This window comes from Oncorhynchus keta, chromosome 34 (genome assembly GCF_023373465.1).
Source record: "Oncorhynchus keta strain PuntledgeMale-10-30-2019 chromosome 34, Oket_V2, whole genome shotgun sequence".
NCBI classification, from domain to species: domain Eukaryota; kingdom Metazoa; phylum Chordata; class Actinopteri; order Salmoniformes; family Salmonidae; genus Oncorhynchus; species Oncorhynchus keta.
This window is the reverse complement of record NC_068454.1, coordinates 39,635,144-39,656,101: the sequence shown is the minus strand read 5'-3', so window position 1 is coordinate 39,656,101 and position 20,958 is coordinate 39,635,144. Positions and strand designations below refer to the sequence as shown.

At 45.3% G+C, this 20,958-nt stretch overlaps 1 protein-coding gene across 8 annotated transcripts in view; it reads left to right on the top strand.

The window, feature by feature from the left end:
• LOC118367119 (protein TANC1-like) overlaps positions 1–20,452 on the top strand; it is a 266,705-nt gene extending 246,253 nt beyond the window's left edge. For 7 of the 8 annotated variants that reach the window (XM_052493856.1, XM_035750185.2, XM_035750184.2 and 4 more), the window contains 8 exons: positions 12,596–12,729; positions 12,841–12,964; positions 13,430–13,605; positions 13,834–13,966; positions 15,771–15,862; positions 16,850–16,996; positions 17,600–17,700; positions 17,856–20,452. In XM_052493856.1, the coding sequence (XP_052349816.1) occupies positions 12,596–12,729; positions 12,841–12,964; positions 13,430–13,605; positions 13,834–13,966; positions 15,771–15,862; positions 16,850–16,996; positions 17,600–17,700; positions 17,856–19,539 (2,591 nt within the window). In that variant the 3' untranslated portion in view covers positions 19,540–20,452. Of the gene's footprint in view, positions 1–12,595; positions 12,730–12,840; positions 12,965–13,429; positions 13,606–13,833; positions 13,967–15,770; positions 15,863–16,849; positions 16,997–17,599; positions 17,705–17,855 lie in introns of those variants that run through there. The other variant, XM_035750187.1, reaches the window with a different exon arrangement.
• Positions 20,453–20,958: the final 506 nt, after the last annotated feature.

Here is a 20,958-nt window from a genome sequence, read left to right as displayed (position 1 = left end):
CTCCAGCATTCTCTTATCTGTGGTAGTCTGTTAAAAAATTGGAGTACACCAGCACAGACTGGGATCTGTGTGTGTCTGTCTATCAGATGTATCTCAGACTTTTTCACAGTAGCAGAACTTCGCTTGTTTGGCCCAACATGAAAGAAACCCATTGTATATGATCATGATGACCAACTGTTGCTTAGAAAGCCTAGTGATCTAGACCAGAACTGCAATGAAATGGGACAGAAGTTCCCAACTCCTCATCATTTGTGCAGCTCATTTCATATGTATGGTTTAGAGCACACAGTGAGAGAGAATGTGAACAATAGTCTCTCTGTGGCCTCAGTAGAATGTCAGCCTGGTACAGCCTAGCAGTTACCAATGGTTCTGACGTACACAACCAGTCAAAAGTTTTAACACCTACTCATTCAAGGGTTTTTCTTTATTTTTACTATGTTCTACATTGTAGAATAATAGTGAAGACATCAAAACTATGAAATAACACATGCAATCATGTAGTAACCAAAAAAGTGTTAAATACATCAAAATATATTTTATATTTGAGATTCTTCAAATAGCCAACCTTTGCCTTGATGACAGCTTTGCACACTCTTGGCATTAGGACTAGGAGAGAGAGAGGATGGCTCTGATGTAGCCCAGCCCATTAGGACGAGGAGAGAGAGAGAGGATGGCTCTGATGTCGGACAGCCTATTAGGACTAGGAGAGAGAGAGGATGGCTCTGATGTAGCCCAGCCACTTAGGACGAGGAGAGAGAGAGGATGGTTCTGATGTCGGACAGCCTATTAGGACGAGGAGAGAGAGAGGATGGCTCTGATGTAGGAGAGAGAGAGGATGGCTCAGCCCATTAGGACTAGGAGAGAGAGAGGATGGTTCTGATGTCGGACAGCCTATTAGGACTAGGAGAGAGAGAGGATGGCTCTGATGTAGCCCAGCCCATTAGGACGAGGAGAGAGAGAGGATGGCTCTGATGTCGGACAGCCTATTAGGACTAGGAGAGAGAGAGGATGGCTCTGATGTAGCCCAGCCCATTAGGACGAGGAGAGAGAGAGGATGGCTCTGATGTCGGACAGCCTATTAGGACTAGGAGAGAGAGAGGATGGCTCTGATGTAGCCCAGCCCATTAGGACGAGGAGAGAGAGAGGATGGCTCTGATGTCGGACAGCCTATTAAGACTAGGAGAGAGAGAGGATGGCTCTGATGTAGGACAGCCCATTAGGATGAGGAGAGAGGATGGTTCTGATGTCGGACAGCCTATTAGGACTAGGAGAGGGAGATGATGGCTCTGATGTCGGACAGCCTATTAGGACGAGGTGAGAGAGAGGATGGTTCTGATATTGGACAGCCTATTAGGACTAGGAGAGAGAGAGGGTGGCTCTGATGTAGGACAGCCTATTAGGACTAGGAGAGAGAGAGGATGGCTCTTATGTAGGACAGCCTATTAGGACTAGGAGAGAAAAAGGATGGTTCTAATGTCGGCCAGCCTATTAGGACTAGGAGAGGGAGAGGATGGCTCTGATGTAGGACAGCCTATTAGGACTAGGAGAGGGAGAGGATGGCTCTGATGTAGGTCAGCCCATTAGGACTAGGAGAGAGAGAGGATGGTTCTGATGTAGGACAGCCTATTAGGACTAGGAGAGAGAGAGAATGGTCCTGATGTAGGACAGCCTATTAGGACTAGGAGAGAGAGAGGATGGTTCTGATGTAGCCTTGCCCATTAGGACTAGGAGAGAGAGAGGATGGTTCTGATGTCGGACAGCCTATTAGGACTAGGAGAGAGAGAGGATGGTTCTGATGTCGGACAGCCTATTAGGACTAGGAGAGAGAGAGGATGGCTCTGATTTAGCCTTGCCCATTAGGACGAGGAGAGAGAGAGGATGGTTCTGATGTCGGACAGCCTATTAGGACTAGGAGAGGGAGATGATGGCTCTCATGTCGGACAGCCTATGAGGACTAGGAGAGAGAGAGGATGGCTCTGATGTAGCCCAGGCCATTTGGACTAGGAGAGAGAGGATGGCTCTGATGTAGGACAGCCCATTAGGACTAGGAGAGAGAGAGAGGATGGTTCTGATGTAGCCCAGGCCATTAGGACTAGGAGAGAGAGAGGATGGTTCTGATGTAGGACAGCCTATTTCTGATGTCGGACAGCCTATTAGGAGTCGGAGAGATTAGATGGTTCTGATGTCGGACAGCCTATTAGGACTAGGAGAGAGAGAGGATGGCTCTGATGTAGGAGCCTTGCCCATTAGGACAGCCTATTAGGACGAGGAGAGAGAGAGGATGGTTCTGATGTCGGACAGCCTATTAGGACTAGGAGAGGGAGATGATGGCTCTGATGTCGGACAGCCTATTAGGACTAGGAGAGGGAGAGGATGGCTCTGATGTCGGACAGCCTATTAGGACTAGGAGAGAGAGAGGATGGTTCTGATGTCGGACAGCCTATTAGGACTAGGAGAGAGAGAGGATGGCTCTGATGTAGCCTTGCCCATTAGGACTAGGAGAGAGAGGATGGCTCTGATGTCGGACAGCCTATTAGGACTAGGAGAGAGAGAGGATGGTTCTGATGTCGGACAGCCTATTAGGACTAGGAGAGAGAGAGGATGGTTCTGATGTCGGACAGCCTATTAGGACTAGGAGAGAGAGAGGATGGCTCTGATGTAGCCTTGCCCATTAGGACTAGGAGAGAGAGGATGGCTCTGATGTCGGACAGCCTATTAGGACTAGGAGAGGGAGATGATGGCTCTGATGTCGGACAGCCTATTAGGACTAGGAGAGAGAGAGAATGGCTCTGATGTAGCCTTGCCCAATAGGACTAGGAGAGAGAGGATGGCTCTGATGTAGGACAGCCCATTAGGACTAGCAGAGAGAGGATGGTTCTGTTGTAGGACAGCCTATTAGGACTAGGAGAGCGAGAGGATGGCTCTGATGTAGCCTTGCCCATTAGGACTAGGAGAGAGAGAGGATGGTTCTGATGTCGGACAGCCTATTAGGACTAGGTGAGAGAGAGGATGGTCCTGATGTCGGACAGCCTATTAGGACTAGGAGAGAGAGAGGATGGCTCTGATGTAGCCTTGCCCATTAGGACTAGGAGAGGGAGATGATGGCTCTCATGTCGGACAGCCTATGAGGACTAGGAGAGAGAGAGGATGGCTCTGATGTAGCCCAGGCCATTTGGACTAGGAGAGAGAGGATGGGTCTGATGTAGGACAGCCCATTAGGACTAGGAGAGAGAGAGGATGGTTCTGATATAGGACAGCCTATTCGGACTCAGAGAGAGAGAGAATGGTTCTGATGTCGGACAGCCTATTAGGACTAGGAGAGAGAGAGGATGGCTCTGATGTAGCCTTGCCCATTAGGACGAGGAGAGAGAGAGGATGGTTCTGATGTCGGACAGCCTATTAGGACTAGGAGAGGGAGATGATGGCTCTGATGTCGGACAGCCTATTAGGACTAGGAGAGAGAGAGGATGGTTCTGATGTCGGACAGCCTATTAGGACTAGGAGAGAGAGAGGATGCCTCTGGTGTAGCCTTGCCCATTAGGACTAGGAGAGAGAGAGGATGGTTCTGATGTCGGACATCCTATTAGGACGAGGAGAGAGAGGGGATGGCTCTGATGTCGGACAGCCTATTAGGAGTAGGAGAGAGAGATGATGGTTCTGATGTAGCCTTGCCCATTAGGACTAGGAGAGAGAGGATGGCTCTGATGTCGGACAGCCTATTAGGACTAGGAGAGGGAGATGATGGCTCTGATGTAGGACAGCCTATTAGGACTAGGAGAGCGAGAGGATGGCTCTGATGTAGCCTTGCCCATTAGGACTAGGAGAGAGATGGTTCTGATGTCGGACAGCCTATTAGGACTAGGTGAGAGAGAGGATGTTTCTGATGTCGGACAGCCTATTAAGACTAGGAGAGAGAGAGGATGGCTCTGATGTAGGACAGCCTATTAGGACTAGGAGAGAGAGAGGATGGCTCTTATGTAGGACAGCCTATTAGGACTAGGAGAGAAAAAGGATGGTTCTAATGTCGGACAGCCTATTAGGACTAGGAGAGAAAAAGGATGGTTCTAATGTCGGACAGCCTATTAGGACTAGGAGAGGGAGAGGATGGCTCTGATGTAGGACAGCCTATTAGGACTAGGAGAGAAAAAGAATGGTTCTAATGGTGGACAGCCTATTAGGACTAGGAGAGAGAGAGGATGGCTCTGATGTAGGACAGCCTATTAGGACTAGGAGAGAGAGAGGATGGCTCTTATGTAGGACAGCCTATTAGGACTAGGAGAGAAAAAGGATGGTTCTAATGTCGGACAGCCTATTAGGACTAGGAGAGGGAGAGGATGGCTCTGATGTAGGACAGCCTATTAGGACTAGGAGAGAAAAAGGATGGTTCTAATGTCGGACAGCCTATTAGGACTAGGAGAGGGAGAGGCTGGCTCTGATGTCGGACATCCTATTAGGACTAGGAGAGAGAGGATGGCTCTGATGTAGCCTTGCCCATTCGGACTAGGAGAGAGAGAGGATGGTTCTGATGTCGGACAGCCTATTAGGACTAGGAGAGGGAGATGATGGCTCTGATGTCAGACAGCCTATTAGGACTAGGAGAGGGAGATGATGGCTCTGATGTCGGACAGCCTATTAGGACTAGGAGAGAGAGAGGATGGTTCTGATGTCGGACAGCCTATTAGGACTAGGAGAGGGAGATGATGGCTCTCATGTCGGACAGCCTATTAGGACTAGGAGAGAGAGAGGATGGCTCTGATGTAGCCCAGGCCATTTGGACTAGGAGAGAGAGGATGGCTCTGATGTAGGACAGCCCATTAGGACTAGGAGAGAGAGAGGATGGTTCTGATGTTGGACAGCCTATTAGGACTAGGAGAGAGAGAGGATGGTTCTGATGTAGGACAGCCTATTTGGACTAGGAGAGGGAGATGATGGCTCTCATGTCGGACAGCCTATTAGGACTAGGAGAGAGAGAGGATGGCTCTGATGTAGCCCAGGCCATTTGGACTAGGAGAGAGAGGATGGCTCTGATGTAGGACAGCCCATTAGGACTAGGAGAGAGAGAGGATGGTTCTGATGTTGGACAGCCTATTAGGACTAGGAGAGAGAGAGGATGGTTCTGATGTAGGACAGCCTATTAGGACTAGGAGAGAGAGAGGATGGTCCTGATGTAGGACAGCCTATTAGGACTAGGAGAGAGGATGGCTCTGATGTAGCCCAGGCAATTAGGACTAGGAGAGAGAGGATGGCTCTGATGTAGGACAGCCCATTAGGACTAGGAGAGAGAGAGGATGGTTCTGATGTAGGACAGCCTATTAGGACTAGGAGAGAGAGAGAATGGTTCTGATGTCGGACAGGCCTATTAGGACTAGGAGAGAGAGAGGATGGCTCTGATGTAGCCTTGCCCATTAGGATTAGGAGAGAGAGAGGATGGTTCTGATGTCGGACAGCCTATTAGGACTAGGAGAGAGAGAGGATGGTTCTGATGTCGGACAGCCTATTAGGACTAGGAGAGAGAGGATGGTTCTGATGTCGGACAGCCTATTAGGACTAGGAGAGAGAGAGGATGGCTCTGATGTAGCCTTGCCCATTAGGACTAGGAGAGAGAGGATGGCTCTGATGTAGGACAGCCCATTTGGACTAGGAGAGAGAGAGGATGGTTCTGATGTAGAACAGCCTATTCGGACTCGGAGAGAGAGAGAATGGTTCTGATGTCGGACATCCTATTAGGACGAGGAGAGAGAGGGGATGGTTCTGATGTAGCCTTGCCCATTAGGACTAGGAGAGAGAGGATGGCTCTGATGTCAGACAGCCTATTAGGACTAGGAGAGAGAGAGGATGGTTCTGATGTAGGACAGCCTATTAGGACTAGGAGAGAGAGAGAATGGTTCTGATGTCGGACAGTCTATTAGGACTAGGAGAGAGAGAGGATGGTTCTGATGTAGCCTTGCCCATTAGACTAGGAGAGAGAGGATGGCTCTGATTTAGGACAGCCCATTTGGACTAGGAGAGAGAGAGAGGATGGTTCTGATGTAGCCTTGCCCATTAGGACTAGGAGAGAGAGGATGGCTCTGATGTCAGACAGCCTATTAGGACTAGGAGAGGGAGATGATGGCTCTGATGTCAGACAGCCTATTAGGACTAGGAGAGAGAGAGGATGGTTCTGATGTAGCCTTGCCCATTAGGACTAGGAGAGAGAGGATGGCTCTGATGTCGGACAGCGTATTAGGACTAGGAGAGGGAGATGATGGCTCTGATGTCGGACAGTCTATTAGGACTAGGAGAGAGAGAGGATGGTTCTGATGTCGGACAGCCTATTAGGACTAGGAGAGAGAGAGGATGGCTCTGATGTAGCCTTGCCCATTAGGACTAGTAGAGAGAGAGGATGGTTCTGATGTCGGACAGCCTATTTGGACTAGGAGAGGGAGATGATGGCTCTCATGTCGGACAGCCTATTAGGACTAGGAGAGAGGATGGCTCTGATGTAGCCCAGGCAATTAGGACTAGGAGAGAGAGGATGGCTCTGATGTAGGACAGCCCATTAGGACTAGGAGAGAGAGAGGATGGTTCTGATGTAGGACAGCCTATTAGGACTAGGAGAGAGAGAGGATGGTTCTGATGTCGGACAGCCTATTAGGACTAGGAGAGAGAGATGATGGCTCTGATGTTGGTCAGCCCATTAGGACTAAGAGAGGGAGAGGATGGCTCTGATGTAGGACAGCCTATTAGGACTAAGAGAGGAGAGGATGGCTCTGATGTAGGACAGCCTATTAGGACTAAGAGAGAGAGAGGATGGCTCTGATGTAGGACAGCCTATTAGGACTAGGAGAGAGAGAGGATGGCTCTGATGTAGGACAGCCTATTAGGACTAAGAGAGGGAGAGGATGGCTCTGATGTAGGTCAGCCCATTAGGACTCGGAGAGAGCGGATATCTCTGTTCCAAGTGACACCCTATTCCCTATATAGTGCACTTCTTTTGACGAAGGCCGCTTTATTCTCCGTTGTGCTTCTTCTGTCAACTGGTGCTACTTCTGCAAATACATTTCGTAGCAAAAAGTGCTGAAGGGCTTTGGGGCTTATTACATCCTAGAGACAAAGTTATCCTTTCGAAATGGGCCTTCATCTCTGGAAACGGCTGCTTTCCATCTTAGTGCTGCATGTTCTTATGGCTGAGAAATGGGCCGCAGTGTTATTTTATATTTGGACGAAAACGTTTATATTTTTGAATCAAAACCTGCTGCTTCAAGTTTTGCACTTTGTTACAACATCACACTGCTGCATACCAACATTTCTGTTCCAACCCCCACCACCTACTTTGTTTTAGAGAAGGATAGAGGCCTACTTTATTGTTACTTAGTTAGACGGTAGTGCAAATCAAATCACATTTTATTTGTCACATGCTTTGTAAACAACAGGTGTAGACTGACAGTGAAATGCTTACTTACGCTGTTACTGTAGTCTATACAGTACCTGTTGTTTACGAAGCATGTGACAAATAAGATTTGATTTGCACTATTGTTTAGATTTTCAAGAGGTATAGGACAAAATACTAATTTATCACAAGTAGTAGGCAGATGTGTATGGGTCCCTTTAAACAGATTTACACACAAGCCTTGGCTGGTTCCTGTAGACATGACCATTACTGTGAATAATAGTAGTCATGCTTGCCTTCATTCTCAAAGTCATCCGGTTTGTGCCACCTGATGTAACTGTGATCTAATATTTCCCTCTGAGCTCTATGTATTTACCTAGTGGATGTTAAATCATAGCCACGTTCCTCCTTTCAACTCCCATTCATTATGGGCTAATGCAATAGCAGGTTGCAGGTGGCCGAATGGCGCCGGGCACAACACCAGCGACACACTCCAACACCCACCACAGCCGCTTAATGAACGCATTTTGAAAGCCCTTTGCACCCACATGGCACTCGGCTCATTTAAAGCAACACTTTATATTTGAGCAGATATGCAAATATTAATTATTTTGTGCACTGTGGTGCTTTAAACTCATTGAATATATGTATTTTAGCAAACATAAAGAGGTTACGCTTCTCTGCACTTCTCCTGACCCCTTAGGAGAATGATTCGAATGGTTGTATTCAATGCCTCTTTACAGGTGGGATTGGGTTGTAATTCAATGGAGAGCCATCACAGCTATAGAAAAGAGCATCGATACTTAAATGTCGTGGATGCGGTATAGACAGCAGAACCATTTAGGTCTTAGAAATACTGAGTCAATATCACAGTCAGACCCCTTCATATTAATTCTGATTTAGGGTTTATTAACCCAATCTGGAGGCCTGTATGGCGATATGGGAGAAAACAGTGAGACACAAATACCCCCGGTGAAATATCCTCCCGAAAATTGACATTTATTGCTGCAGCTCTGAACAAATTCTCTCAGTTAACGACCTGTCTGAGAAATATAATTTCATATGTGAAAGAAATATGCTCTCTTTTATTTTCAAGTTTTCTACTCCGCTAGCCAGCACCTCGCCCAAATAGGTGTGTGTTTCTTTTTCTTCTATATGTGAAAAACATAACATCTTTATGCAAATAGGCCCATTGCACTTTGTTTGGATAGAGAGAGATTCGATCACGGCTCCGTGTTGGCAAAAAATAAACAACCAATTCCCTCCTGACTGTTTTACTTCTAGGAATGACAAAAGGTCATGTAGCCCTCTCTGTAAAGCAGCTTTCTGATATATGTGAAGAAGTCGGCAGCAGTGCATAACGTAAGGGGAAAGACATATAGACACGGTGAGGTATAATGTTTGTGATCATATGGCATATATCTCAAGTTACAAGAGAAGAGCTATTCTGAAGTTATGGTTTCTGTAGAAAATTGTAGAAAAGTGGGGGGTTTTTCCATCCGTAAAAGAGAAGGTTTGTTTACATTATATATCACATATATCAAAAATGAATAATGCAGCGACAAAGTCAGGCGGCAGCCCTGACATTTTCTACATTACTTAGTAAAACGATGAGATCAACTTCTCATTGTCATGAAATATACAGTAGAGATATCGAGTGTAGTACCGTATATTGATTTTTTTATTCACTGTAATTATGCCAAGAATCTTAAATTTTTTATAAAATCTTCCACGTTCACAGGCTGTGCTTAATATATGTGGTGTTTAGTTGTTTGTGTTATAAGTGTTTGGTTGTGTTTCATTATTTACAGCTGGGAGGACGTATGCCAGGCTGACATGTCACACAGTAGTTTCTCTGCTGGTGGGGTGAACTTGTAATGATCTAGACCTACATAGAAATAGACTGAAACTCCCATGCTGCCACAGTCAGGATGTAGGTCTTCATGTGATGGATATCGTATGTCGCTGTGGTGTCCTTGACCGAGTGATACAGATGTCATGCTACAGCTGGCACCCTGCTTCTCCAGTTAGCCTTGCAATGGTCTCCATCTAAACCTTCAGAATCAGCTGTTTCATAAATGATTAGCTACTAGTGCATGTCTACAAACTGTGCACCTTGACACAGGACACTGTAAAGTCATGGCCTCTCTGGTATTCTGGACTGTGTACTGTATATATGTATGCTGCAATTAGTTGGTTGTAATTTTGGGTAGAACAGATTTTTCCAGGTATTTTTTCGGTTCAATGCATGTGTGACATAATTCCACCAGTCCGATTTATGATATAATTTATATAAATTAGTATATTTGAGTTTAACTATAATATTTGTTGTAATATTTGTTCCGTCTTTTCAGGTGGAAATTACATTACATTCTATGGCTTGTTTTAAAAATAGCGATATTTTGGAGATTTCATTATCAAATAACCGAAATGAGAGGTTGTAATCTGAATAAAGGGGGAAAGGCCATTCCTGAATATGGGGTGAGACATTCTTACTAATCTGCTAGAGAACCAGTTTGGATTATTGAGAGGTTTCTAATATTGAATCATTTATGCCCTCTGAATGTGTATTATATAAATAGGCCTGTTTAATTTTGTCTGGCTTGCCATTCCAAATAAATATTTTTTACATCTAATTTAAAAAACAAGTTGCAAGGCCAATAGGTAAACAGGCATGTGACAAAAGAGTTAATCAGGGTGATTTTTTCCCCCCTTTCCATGGTAGCAAGATCTTAACTATTTTTGCTAACTTTCTATTACTGGCCCAACGCTCTTAACCACTAGGCTACCTGCCGTCCCAAATAAATACAGAGTATGTCCACTTCACCGTCAGACCTTTCTATTGGTAAACTACACGGTAATCCCCCAAACATTTTTAAGTGACCCAACACGAATATTTATCATAATTAGTTTGTAATCCAGAGAGGTTAGAAAAGGTATCTAGATCCTCTATGAGGCTGTGGATGGATCCAAATTGTGGATTTAAAAGAAAACATGAATCATCAGCGTACAATGACACCTTTGTTTTTAAGCCCTGGATTTCTAGCACATTGATATTATTGTTGGATCTGACTCTAATAGCTAACATTTCAATGGCCATAATAAGTAGATATGCCGATAGTGAACAACCTTGTTTACTTCTGTTGACAGTTTATACTTTCTGAGAAGTAGCCACTATTTACTATTTTACACCTAGGGTTACTTTACATAACTTTAACTCATTGTATAAGAGATTCTCCAGAATTGAAATATTCCAGGCATTTATATATCAATTTGAGTCGTACTTTATCAAAAGCCTTTTCAAAGTAGGCTATGAATACCAGGCCTGGTTTCCCAGATTTTTCATAGTGTTCTATTATTTACAGGTTTGGTTTGCGTATCAGACTGTGATTTACAGTCCCACCTCCCCTAAGGACAGCGGTGTTGGTGGGCCAGAGAGGCAGATTAGGAGGAAATACAAGGTTGAGTGGCTTATTACAGAACATACCTGGCTCTGAAAAAAAGGAGGGAAGGAAAGAGAGAGGGAGGGAATGGGCGCAGTAAAGAGTAATGTTTGTGAGATCAAAGAGAGACATAAAATGCATTGAATTGTACTTAGAAGATCAGAGAGGAATGCCACTGGGTCTCCTATAGGGTTTGAAAGTAGTATGCAGACAGAGACCACTGTTAGTCATTCCTTAACATTCCACTACAGATAAGTGTACATCAGAATTGTGTCTAAAATCACAGATCAAAAACAAATGCATCTCTGAAAGAGTCAGTGATTAGAACAATCAATTATTTCATCCTCTGGGCTTTTGAGTTTTTACTCATGAAGCCAGCTGATCTCAAATTCGTTTTGGCTGATGCTGCCCCATAGAGATTTGTACTGTGTAGTAGTCTGGAGGTGTCTGTCTGCTCTGAAGAGATATGCTAGTGGATCAGATGAAGGGTGTGGTCGGCTGAGACAGGCTCGTAATGGAACAGCCCTCCGCTCACACTCACATCCAGATGGATGATGTCACTCAGACAGAGACAGTGGCTCTGGGTCTTGAATCTTCCTGAGGTGAATCAGAAAGCACCACTATTCTCTCTCTCCCTCACTCTGTGGTCTCTGAGGATTTATTTGTTTGGATACCAACATTCATCCAAGATTGCCGGAATCTACCACAGTAAAGTGTAGCATCCACTGAATGTGGGCCTCGAACTACTGCTAGGATTAGTCTGTTTTGGCATGGCTCGACTGAATGCAAAGCAGGAGGTGAGCCTATTGACTGTTGTATCATAAATGTGTGGTTTGTCACTGTATCTTATGCGTTTAAATGATTTGGAGCATACTTGCATGCATCTGTCTTTAAAATAGAATACATACATACAGTATAGTAATTTGAATTAAAACAGAAATGGCAAAGATTTTTTTAATTAACCTGTCAGCATATTAATGGTATCTCATTTCGTTTTTTTCCCGTTTTCGTTGTTTTCGACCTGCTATCATGTAGACGTTAGATGAGGTCACTTCTCAAGTCTCGAAACTCTTGGCACACTACTATCAGACAGCTTAAGGCAACAAGTTATCCAGTTGAATACGTACCTACAACTATAACATAGTTGTCTGATTGTAAACAGGACTTGCATAAAAGCATTAGCCTATTTTCCTCATTCTTTTATTTGAATCGATGGTAGGCCTATATACAGTACATAATGTAACAACATGAGTGCCTTAACCAGTAATAGGCTATTCAAACATTGTGTCTGTAGTATGTGTATGTCTCTGTTGCTCTCCTATTCCATTGAGGTAGGTGTGTGTGAGTGTGTGTGTGCGTGCGAGTATGCGAGAACAGCCAAACTTCCTGACCACAGTTCCTGCGACAGTGTTTATTTTTATAATGGAATGACTAACCAGACCCAACACACGATTCCAAGATATAAGATTCCACATGAATGTACAATCAGAGAGTATTGTTTATTAAGCTTTATTGCAGCTTATTATCCACTGACATATTCAGACACTTCTGTTGTCCCTTTTCTCAAGAAGGAAATAATACATATTGTGGTTGGGTCCAATTGTTGGCGCTCAGTGAAAGTACAACTAAATGCTTTATATTTTCAACTTGAATGGGAGCAAGCTTTGTATGGGAGCAAGCTTTGTCTCACGTGAGCCAGACCATAGCCTGCCGTGTGTGTGTGTAGGGTCTCACCCTTGCTGACCCCAGTCCTGACCAATCTCTTCTCCTCTGGTCTCATCAGCTCTGACGGTGTCGGCGGGCCGGGGGAAGATGGACGTGTGTGGCTTCCTGTTGGAGCAGGGGGCTATGGTGCAGCAGATCAACCGCAGGGGGGTCTCACCTCTCTTCTGTGCTGTCAGACAGGGACACTGGCAGGTGAGGAACACACACACTGCTTGCCTCAAACTACAATTACACTTCAAAGTAACCATGACGATTTACCCTGGGGAAGAGTTTACTGTAAGTCTGTGTGTGTGTGTGTGTCAGATTGCAGAGCTGCTGCTGCAGCATGGTGCTGACGTGAACATCAGTGACAAACAGGGACGGACACTACTCATGGTGGCGGCGTGCGAGGGCCACCTGAGCACGGCCGACTTTCTGCTGTCAAAGGGTGAGTTATACCACGACGCTACGCTAGATAACGTCTGTGTCCGTGGAAGTTGCGGAGGTGAGGACAGCTCATAATAATGGCTGGAACGGAGTAAATGGAATTGCATCAAACGCATGGAAACCATGTATTTGATACCGTTCCACGTATTCCGCTCCAGCCATTACCAGGAGTCCATTCTCCCCAATTAAGCTGCCACCAACCTCCTGTGGTCTGTGTCCCAAATGGCACCCTTCTTTTTACCAGGGCTCATAAGACTCTCAAAAGTAGTGCACTATAAAGGAAATAGGCTGCCATTTGGGATGCAAACATCTGCTTTTTTTCTAAAGTCAAATGAAATTCAAATTTAGAGCATTCAAATTTCAATAACCACATATCACACTTAGTTTTATATCAAATGTTTTGTTGAGTAAAGATTATATGCTGTGGTTTTGAGAAATATGATGTTGAATATTCGGTCTCTCCCAGGTGCGTTGTTGACATCGATGGACAAGGAAGGGTTAACGCCCCTGAGCTGGGCGTGTTTGAAAGGACATAAGAACGTTGTGCAGTTTCTGGTGGAGAAGGGTGCGGTCATAGACCACACGGACAAGAATGGACGGACTCCACTGGACCTGGCCGCCTTCTACGGCGACGCGTCGATCGTGAGTATTAGAGAGAGATGGACAGATAGACAGACAGAGACGGTCATTGAGCTCGATCTAGATCTATCTCACTAGGCCTGCCCCTTAGTTAGGCACAACACAGTCCTCTGTGTCTCCTTATGGGACGCACACTGCTGAGAATTAACAAATATATATGGGAGAGTTAAGAGTGTGTGTTCTGACTAAGGAAGAGAGTGTGTGTTTGACTGTGTTGTTCCTGGTATGTAGGTCCATTACCTGGTGGAGAGAGGAGCAGTGATAGAGCATGTGGACTACAGTGGCATGAGGCCGTTGGACCGGGCGATTGGTTGTCGGAACACATCGGTAGTGGTGACCCTGCTGAAGAAGGGGGCTAAACTGGGTAAGAAACTAAGAACTCTAACTATGATACAAATGGTCCGTGTCTGTCTGTCTGCAAATAATGTTCATTCGTTAATGTGTCCACTTTCGTCTATTCCAACCACAGGACGGTCTTTTGGTTGCTTTAAGATGTTAGTAATGAGAGTAACTTGTGCTTCCAGCTGAGTGTCTGTACTACTAAATAAAATGAGGCTAATCCATGGAATCAGGTGACAAACTCCTGGTTTCATTGATGCTCACTGCTAAATTCAAGGCAATGACACTGAACCAGCATTCACCTAGTGTGTGTAGTGTCTCTCTCTCTCTTTCTGTGTCTCTCTTTCCCCCTCTCTCTCTCTCTCTTTCTCCCCGTGGTATGCCGGCAGGCTAATTTGAGATTGGTACTTTTCACCTAAATGACACTCAATGAGCCATCTTGGCCTGGAGCTTATCTGCCTCATTTTACATCTGCAGTGCAGGCCAGCCAGGTGCTCCCCTCCCTGAATTAGCTAATGGACAATATTTTCAACCCACTCTCCTTACTCTGGTAGCAATGTAGCCTGTTCCTAGCACACAAAGCTATCAGTCTCTATGATCACAATGACTGTTACGACCAGCAAATCACAATTTTTCCCCAGTAGGATTCATATCAATGCAATTATAGGTACAGTATATCCACAAACTCACTTTGTTTTATCAGTGCAGGAATCCTTAATGGTGAAACAGCCACGTTCATTTGTGATAATACAACAACAAATGTTTTTATTTATTTTATTTAACCTTTATTTAACCAGGAAGGGCTTTTTCAAGAATGCCCTGGCCAAGATAGGCAGCACCAGACAACATGAAAAACTACAAGTAATCTAGTAAAAACCATATATAGTATAAAACAGCTAATTGAAAACATTGACAGGTCAGGGAATCAGCCTCAAAATCCTTCATCAGTGATTTAAAAACACCAATCGGGACGAGTTCTTCCAGTTTAAAATTATTTTCTAAGGTGTTCCAAGACGATGGCGCAGAGTACATAAAAGCCCTTTTACCAAATTCAGTTTGGACATTTGGAACAGTTAGCAGGATAAAGTCCAGCGAACGAAGAGACGACCCACCACATTTCGGAACAATAAAAATGCACAAATAAAAAGGTAGTAAACCCAAAAAGGCTTTGTAAATAAAAGTATACCAGTGACTGAGCCTATGAAGTGACTAGAGAAGGCCAGCCAACCCTGGTATACAAAGTGTAAACTGGGTTTTTGCAGTTTAAAATAAATCTCAAAGTGCCATGGTAAAGAGTGTCAATTGATCTCAAACACTGAGTGGAAGCATTCATATAAAATATATCCCAATAACAAAGAAGTTATTGTAAAACAAACACTGTTTTCTTCCCTGAGACATCAATTGCACTCGCGATATTCTGCTGTTCTATATACTGCAATGTTTCCCCCCCGCATTCCGCGATGTGCCGCCACTTCCGCAACAAAACAAAAACAACAATGGCGAACAGTGGCGTTGTTTCCCCTTCTGTGAATTACATCTTTAATCTGGGAAAGGTCAAATCACGTTTTATAGCTGTAGCGGTTTCAAATTCTCCTCTGCTTTTCATCTTTTTACATGATTCCTTCCTTCCTTCAATCTCTCATCCTTTTTTTCTTCTTCTTGACTGCCTTCAATGTAACCCTAAGGGTACAGAACGTCACCTTATGATCGATCAGGTACAATCTTTAGGTAACTTTACCTTGTTACCAATTTCCTAGTGAATAGAGTCCGTGGGTCGGGCAGCAGCGGTGGTGTAACTCTACTTTTTCTATGTCTGTGTGGACCAACAGGGAATGCAGCCTGGGCTATGGCCACATCCAAGCCTGACATCCTCATCATTCTCCTGCAGAAGCTTATGGAGGAGGGCAACCTGCTTTACAAGGTATGGAAAAGAGATCAAGTCAACATTACATTGTTCAAATTATAATTTGGGATTTTGGCAATGAGGCTCCCAAGAGGCGCTGCGGTCTCAGTGCTATAGGTGTCACTACAGACCCAGGTTCTGTAAATAAGAATTTGTTAACAGATTAAATACAGGTTGAATAAAATCAAATTAAAAATCTACATGTACTGTGCAGTTTGTAGGAAGTTGCAAACTAGCGCAATTGCTAACTGCATGCTAGCAGATACCCATAGGTTTCCAGTCATTGCGCTAACGCTAGTTAGCATTGGCTCGGGAAACTACCTCCAACTTACTTCATACTTGACACAGGGACATAAAAATGGTATCCACGAGTTCCTCTGACCCTGGAGAAGTAGATAAAGGGCCTCATTGCCAAAATCCTGAAGTATCCCTTTAAGTCTGAACTTTATGGTTCGAAACAAGGACATTATACTGTATAATGTGTATGTACAGTCAAGTGTGTTCTGAGTGAATGGAATATATATCATATTTTATGATGGGCTACATCTAAACAAATACTGATGCAAGTACTGTAATTATACCTTGATGTCACTGAATTGGTCGGCCATCAAAAGGAGTGTGTGTATATATCTCAGCCACTGTATAAAAAGGACATCTCAGCCACTAATTTGCTTGAGAGAAAACAACGTAATGACTGTCATATTTTGAGCAGCTCAATGCAGAGATAAATGGGTGTGTGCCGTGCCACACTCGCCTTCTGAGCCATGATTGATCCGTGGCATTTAACAGATTGAGTTTTATAGCAGATAAGGACAATCCGCTCGGGTGGAAACTGTGTGTGATTGATGAGAGAGACGGAAGGGAGTGTGTGAGCTGCTGCGGCACGGCTGATGGGTTGGGGGGGAGTATCTGACGACCGTCCTTCTTTTCCTCTCTCGCGCCCTCTTTCCTTCCCTCCCTCTATCTATCCCTCCCTACCTCTCCCTCATTTCCCTCTCCCTGCAGAAGGGGAAGATGAAAGAGGCAGCCCAGAGGTACCAGTATGCTCTGAGGAAGTTCCCCAGAGAAGGGTTTGGCGATGACCTGAAGGCCTTCAAAGAGCTGAGGGTGTCTCTGTACCTCAACCTCTCCCGCTGTCGCAGGAAAACCAACGTAAGATTCCCTACGATCCTCCTCTCCCTTTCTCCTCTATTGCTGTATTTACTGGGTCATTGGTTCCCAAATGTCTCTGTTAAAATATACAATATGTGATCAGGCCATGTATGACACTACAAGTGGATGTTGGAGTCAAAGAAACTGTTGTTGTACTGTGTGTTTATGAATGTATTTGAAAGATACACATACCAGAAGTATGGCTGCCCTTAAGGAGTACTAGACAGCACTTTAAAAGCCCCATGATACAATTTCAAGCCAATTCGTGTTCCAGGCCTATGATCGATGAAACGTGACATAAACTAACACAATGCTCTTAGTATTATTTATTGAATTCAATCTGTTCCTATCTACTACCCGTCCAAAATTATAGCTATTAAGGTGTCCAGTTTAGTGAGTTTGATTGAGCCGTTCAAGACTAAATTATAATCTGTGCAGAAGTCCACAAGCGATAGCATGCTTGTAGTCATTGTCAGCTTGCTCCCATAAACAATCAGGGAGATGGATGCAGAGAAAGAGAGAGAGCTGTGCCCCTGGACAATGTGCATTTCTATTTCCTTGCATTGGTTAATCATATTGATCCTCCCCTACCCCTTGGAACAGGACTTTGGCTTGGCAGAGGAGTTTGCGACCAAGGCCCTGGAGCTGAAACCCAAATCGTACGAGGCCTATTACGCCCGCGCTCGAGCCAAGAGGAGCAGCAGGTAAAGCTATTCGTCAGAAACTCATAAGGATAAATCCCCGTCTTTTAGGGGACAATTGTTAGCGTGAATTGTGAGAATATGGTTCAGCTTCTTTTTTTTACCTCACTTCTCAAATATCCCTACAACTTGCTCTGTCTATCTCCATCCCACCCCAGGCAGTTCACGGCAGCCATGGCTGACCTGCACGAAGCGGCCAGGCTGTGTCCCAACAACCGTGAAATCCGGCGGCTGCTGGCCCGTGTAGAGGAGGAGTGTAAGCAGATGCAGCGCAGCACCACCCAGGGCAAACCGCAGGGGGCCACGTCCTCGTCAAACCAGGCCCCGGCCAACCACGACTCGGAACACAAACACGAGGAAGGGGAGGAGGAGGAGATGTCGGGGCATAGCATGGCCATCAGAGGTCTGGATGGACAGAACACTCTGGGGATGAATGACGTGGAAGGGGAGGGAACTTTTCAGTCTCAACACTCAGACAGGAGAGGAGAGAGAGGTGAGCCCTGGACACAGAACATCTACTCCATCAATAGAACTCTGCCTGACACCCTCAGCCTCACGACCCAGCAGAGCACCAGGCCTTGCTCTCCCCCCTCCGGGCCCTCAGGCCCTGGCAGGCTGAGTCACCACCATTACCCTCCCCGGGAGCCCAGAGAGCCCACCAAGCAGGCCCAGATAGTCAAAACCAACCAGCACATGAGCTCCCTGCAGGCAGGAGGCCGCTCCTCCGGGGCCAAGTCCCAGTACGCCCCCTCCAGCCCCCTGCCCAGCCGACACATGTCCAGCATGCTGAAGCCAGGGGGTCTGGGCATAGACATCAGCCCTCTACCGCCCCCTCCTGACGAGCCCGTCTACGGGGAGCAACGCCTGTCAATGGCTGCTGCCTCCCAGAACATGGCTATGGGCCACCACTGCGAAAGGGACAGCGAATCCCTGCACTCTGCCCAGGCCACCTACTCCTCCCAGGACCGTCTGTCTGCCCACTCGGTGTCCTCCCTGGACGCTCAGACATCAGGGTCTCCCCAGGACCCCCTCAATGCTGCAGGGCCAGGCCAGGAGCGGAGGAAGGAGTGTGGGGGTAACGGGGTCTCCCAGGCACTCTCCCAGGGGGGAGACGGCAACATCAAGGTGTCCAGCTCCACCAGCTCCCTGGCCTCCAGCAGTAGTCTGTCGGAGAGCAGCAAGCTGCAAGGCCCCGACGTACGCACCAAGACCACCACAGACAAGGCCAAGCAGGGCCAGGGAGGCATGAGCGAGTGGAAACCCAGGCCCTTCATGGGCATCATGGACAAGAAGGCACGCTTTCTTCAGCAGCAGCAGCAAATGCAGCGGGAACTACTGCAGCAGGAACAACTGCAGCGAGAACAACTGCAGCGAGAACAACTGCAGCGGCAACAACTACAGTGGCAACAACTGCAGCGGCAACAACTGCAGCAGCAACAACACCACCCAGGCCTACAGCCCGCCACCGGAGCCCTCCGCAGCTGGCAGAGTCACTCCTCTGAGGGATTAGTGTCCCACACCATGACTGCCATGGGCCTCCAGGCAGCAGGGGTGAACTGTGAGCTACCTTATGCCAAAATAGGGAGCACTTACCACGAGCAGCTCAAAGCTCCATCTCAGGGTGCTATGGGGAGCCTGCAGAATGGAATGCACTCAAAGGAATTTGCAGAGAAGTTGTGCCAAACATCCACCTGTTACAAGGAATCCAAGCCAGCTCTGGCCATGCCGTCGCACACTTTTGTGGACAGTAAGCCCAAGCAGCCAAGCTTAGTCCGAGAGAATCCCGCCATTCACGTAGCTTCAATGAAACCAAAGCGATCATTCATAGAGTCAAATGTGTAGGAATTTTTATCTCCCCTCTCTCAACACACAGACAACGAGATACAAAGCTGGCACGCACATACAGACAACATGCACATTGCACACACCCACAAACACTTTACACACACACCTTTGCAAAAATTCTAAGTGGAGAGATAGTTTTTTATGGGCTGGTAAAAAATTAAGCAATGTAAGTCAAAACTTTGAAAGAAGTACGCAAACTATGTTTGTTCCCCCTGTGAATATCCGCCACATGGAGCGTTTTGATTGAAGCAGTAACAGAACAGATGTATTTCTTTCCTACTATTGCGTACAGCTGTTTGCTTCTGTTACAGGATGACATGTTCCCTCTTATTCAGCAAATCTGGAGACATTGCAGTGACAGCACTTTACGCATTTACATAGGCCTTTAAGTAAAGTGCTTATACAACATATTATATTACAGTATAATGTTATTACTGAATTGTTCAGTGTTAAGTATAAGACAATATTTGCATCCAAAATGGCACCCTATTCGCTATATACCGTAATGCACTACTTTTGGTCGATCCTGGTCAAAGTAGTGCACTATATAGGGAATAGGGTGCCATTCTGGACATATCCAATGGGATTTGAACTGTGTTCATTATGTCAATGGTGCTGATGACAGAATTACAGAGCTATTTAGAAGAGCTGTAAGGATATGTTTGAGATGGGCATTCCTGTGTTCTAAGAAGGATGTTGTAGATCCTCACATTGTGTATATATAAATATATATTTTTCCTTCTTTTGAGTGAAGATCAATGTCAGTGTAATGACTTATCTGTATGTTGAGGTTTATTTGATGCACAATTTGGTTCCAACTGTGTTCAAGGTTCTGAAAAATGTATTTGTTTATATGTTTGTACATTCTATAAATTGCCCGATAACGTTAACTAAATCCTCTCTGTATCTGCTTGTTGTTGCTGTCACGTTAATTTATTTAGTGTCTATGGCTTGATTCATTGTAAAAATATATATTTTATATAGTTATTTTTGCACAGCTACTAAGACATTTTACAAGTTCAATAATAAGCTCTGTCAAAGTAATATTGGTTTAAGTGCATGCCACAACTTCAATTTATAATAAAGAGTTAATAAAAAAAAATATCTATAAACAAAAGGTTTGGGGGAGCATGGTGCCATTGACAATATTTTAATATGTATGTATGTTGAAATGGTTGCCATGTTTCCAGTATTGTGAGCTGTTACTAATAATCACATAGTGTAATAGAATATTACTGCCATTCCCAACATAGGGAAATAAAATCCCACCGAGAAAACACTCAGGCCTGCTGGCTGTCATTGTAGCAGGGAACAGGAGGCACAGTTCAACATAGCTCTGGTCCAGGGTGGTAGAGCCCGTTTGAATGCACACTAAACATCCTGGACCAGAGCAAAGTTAGACAATACATTTTAGAA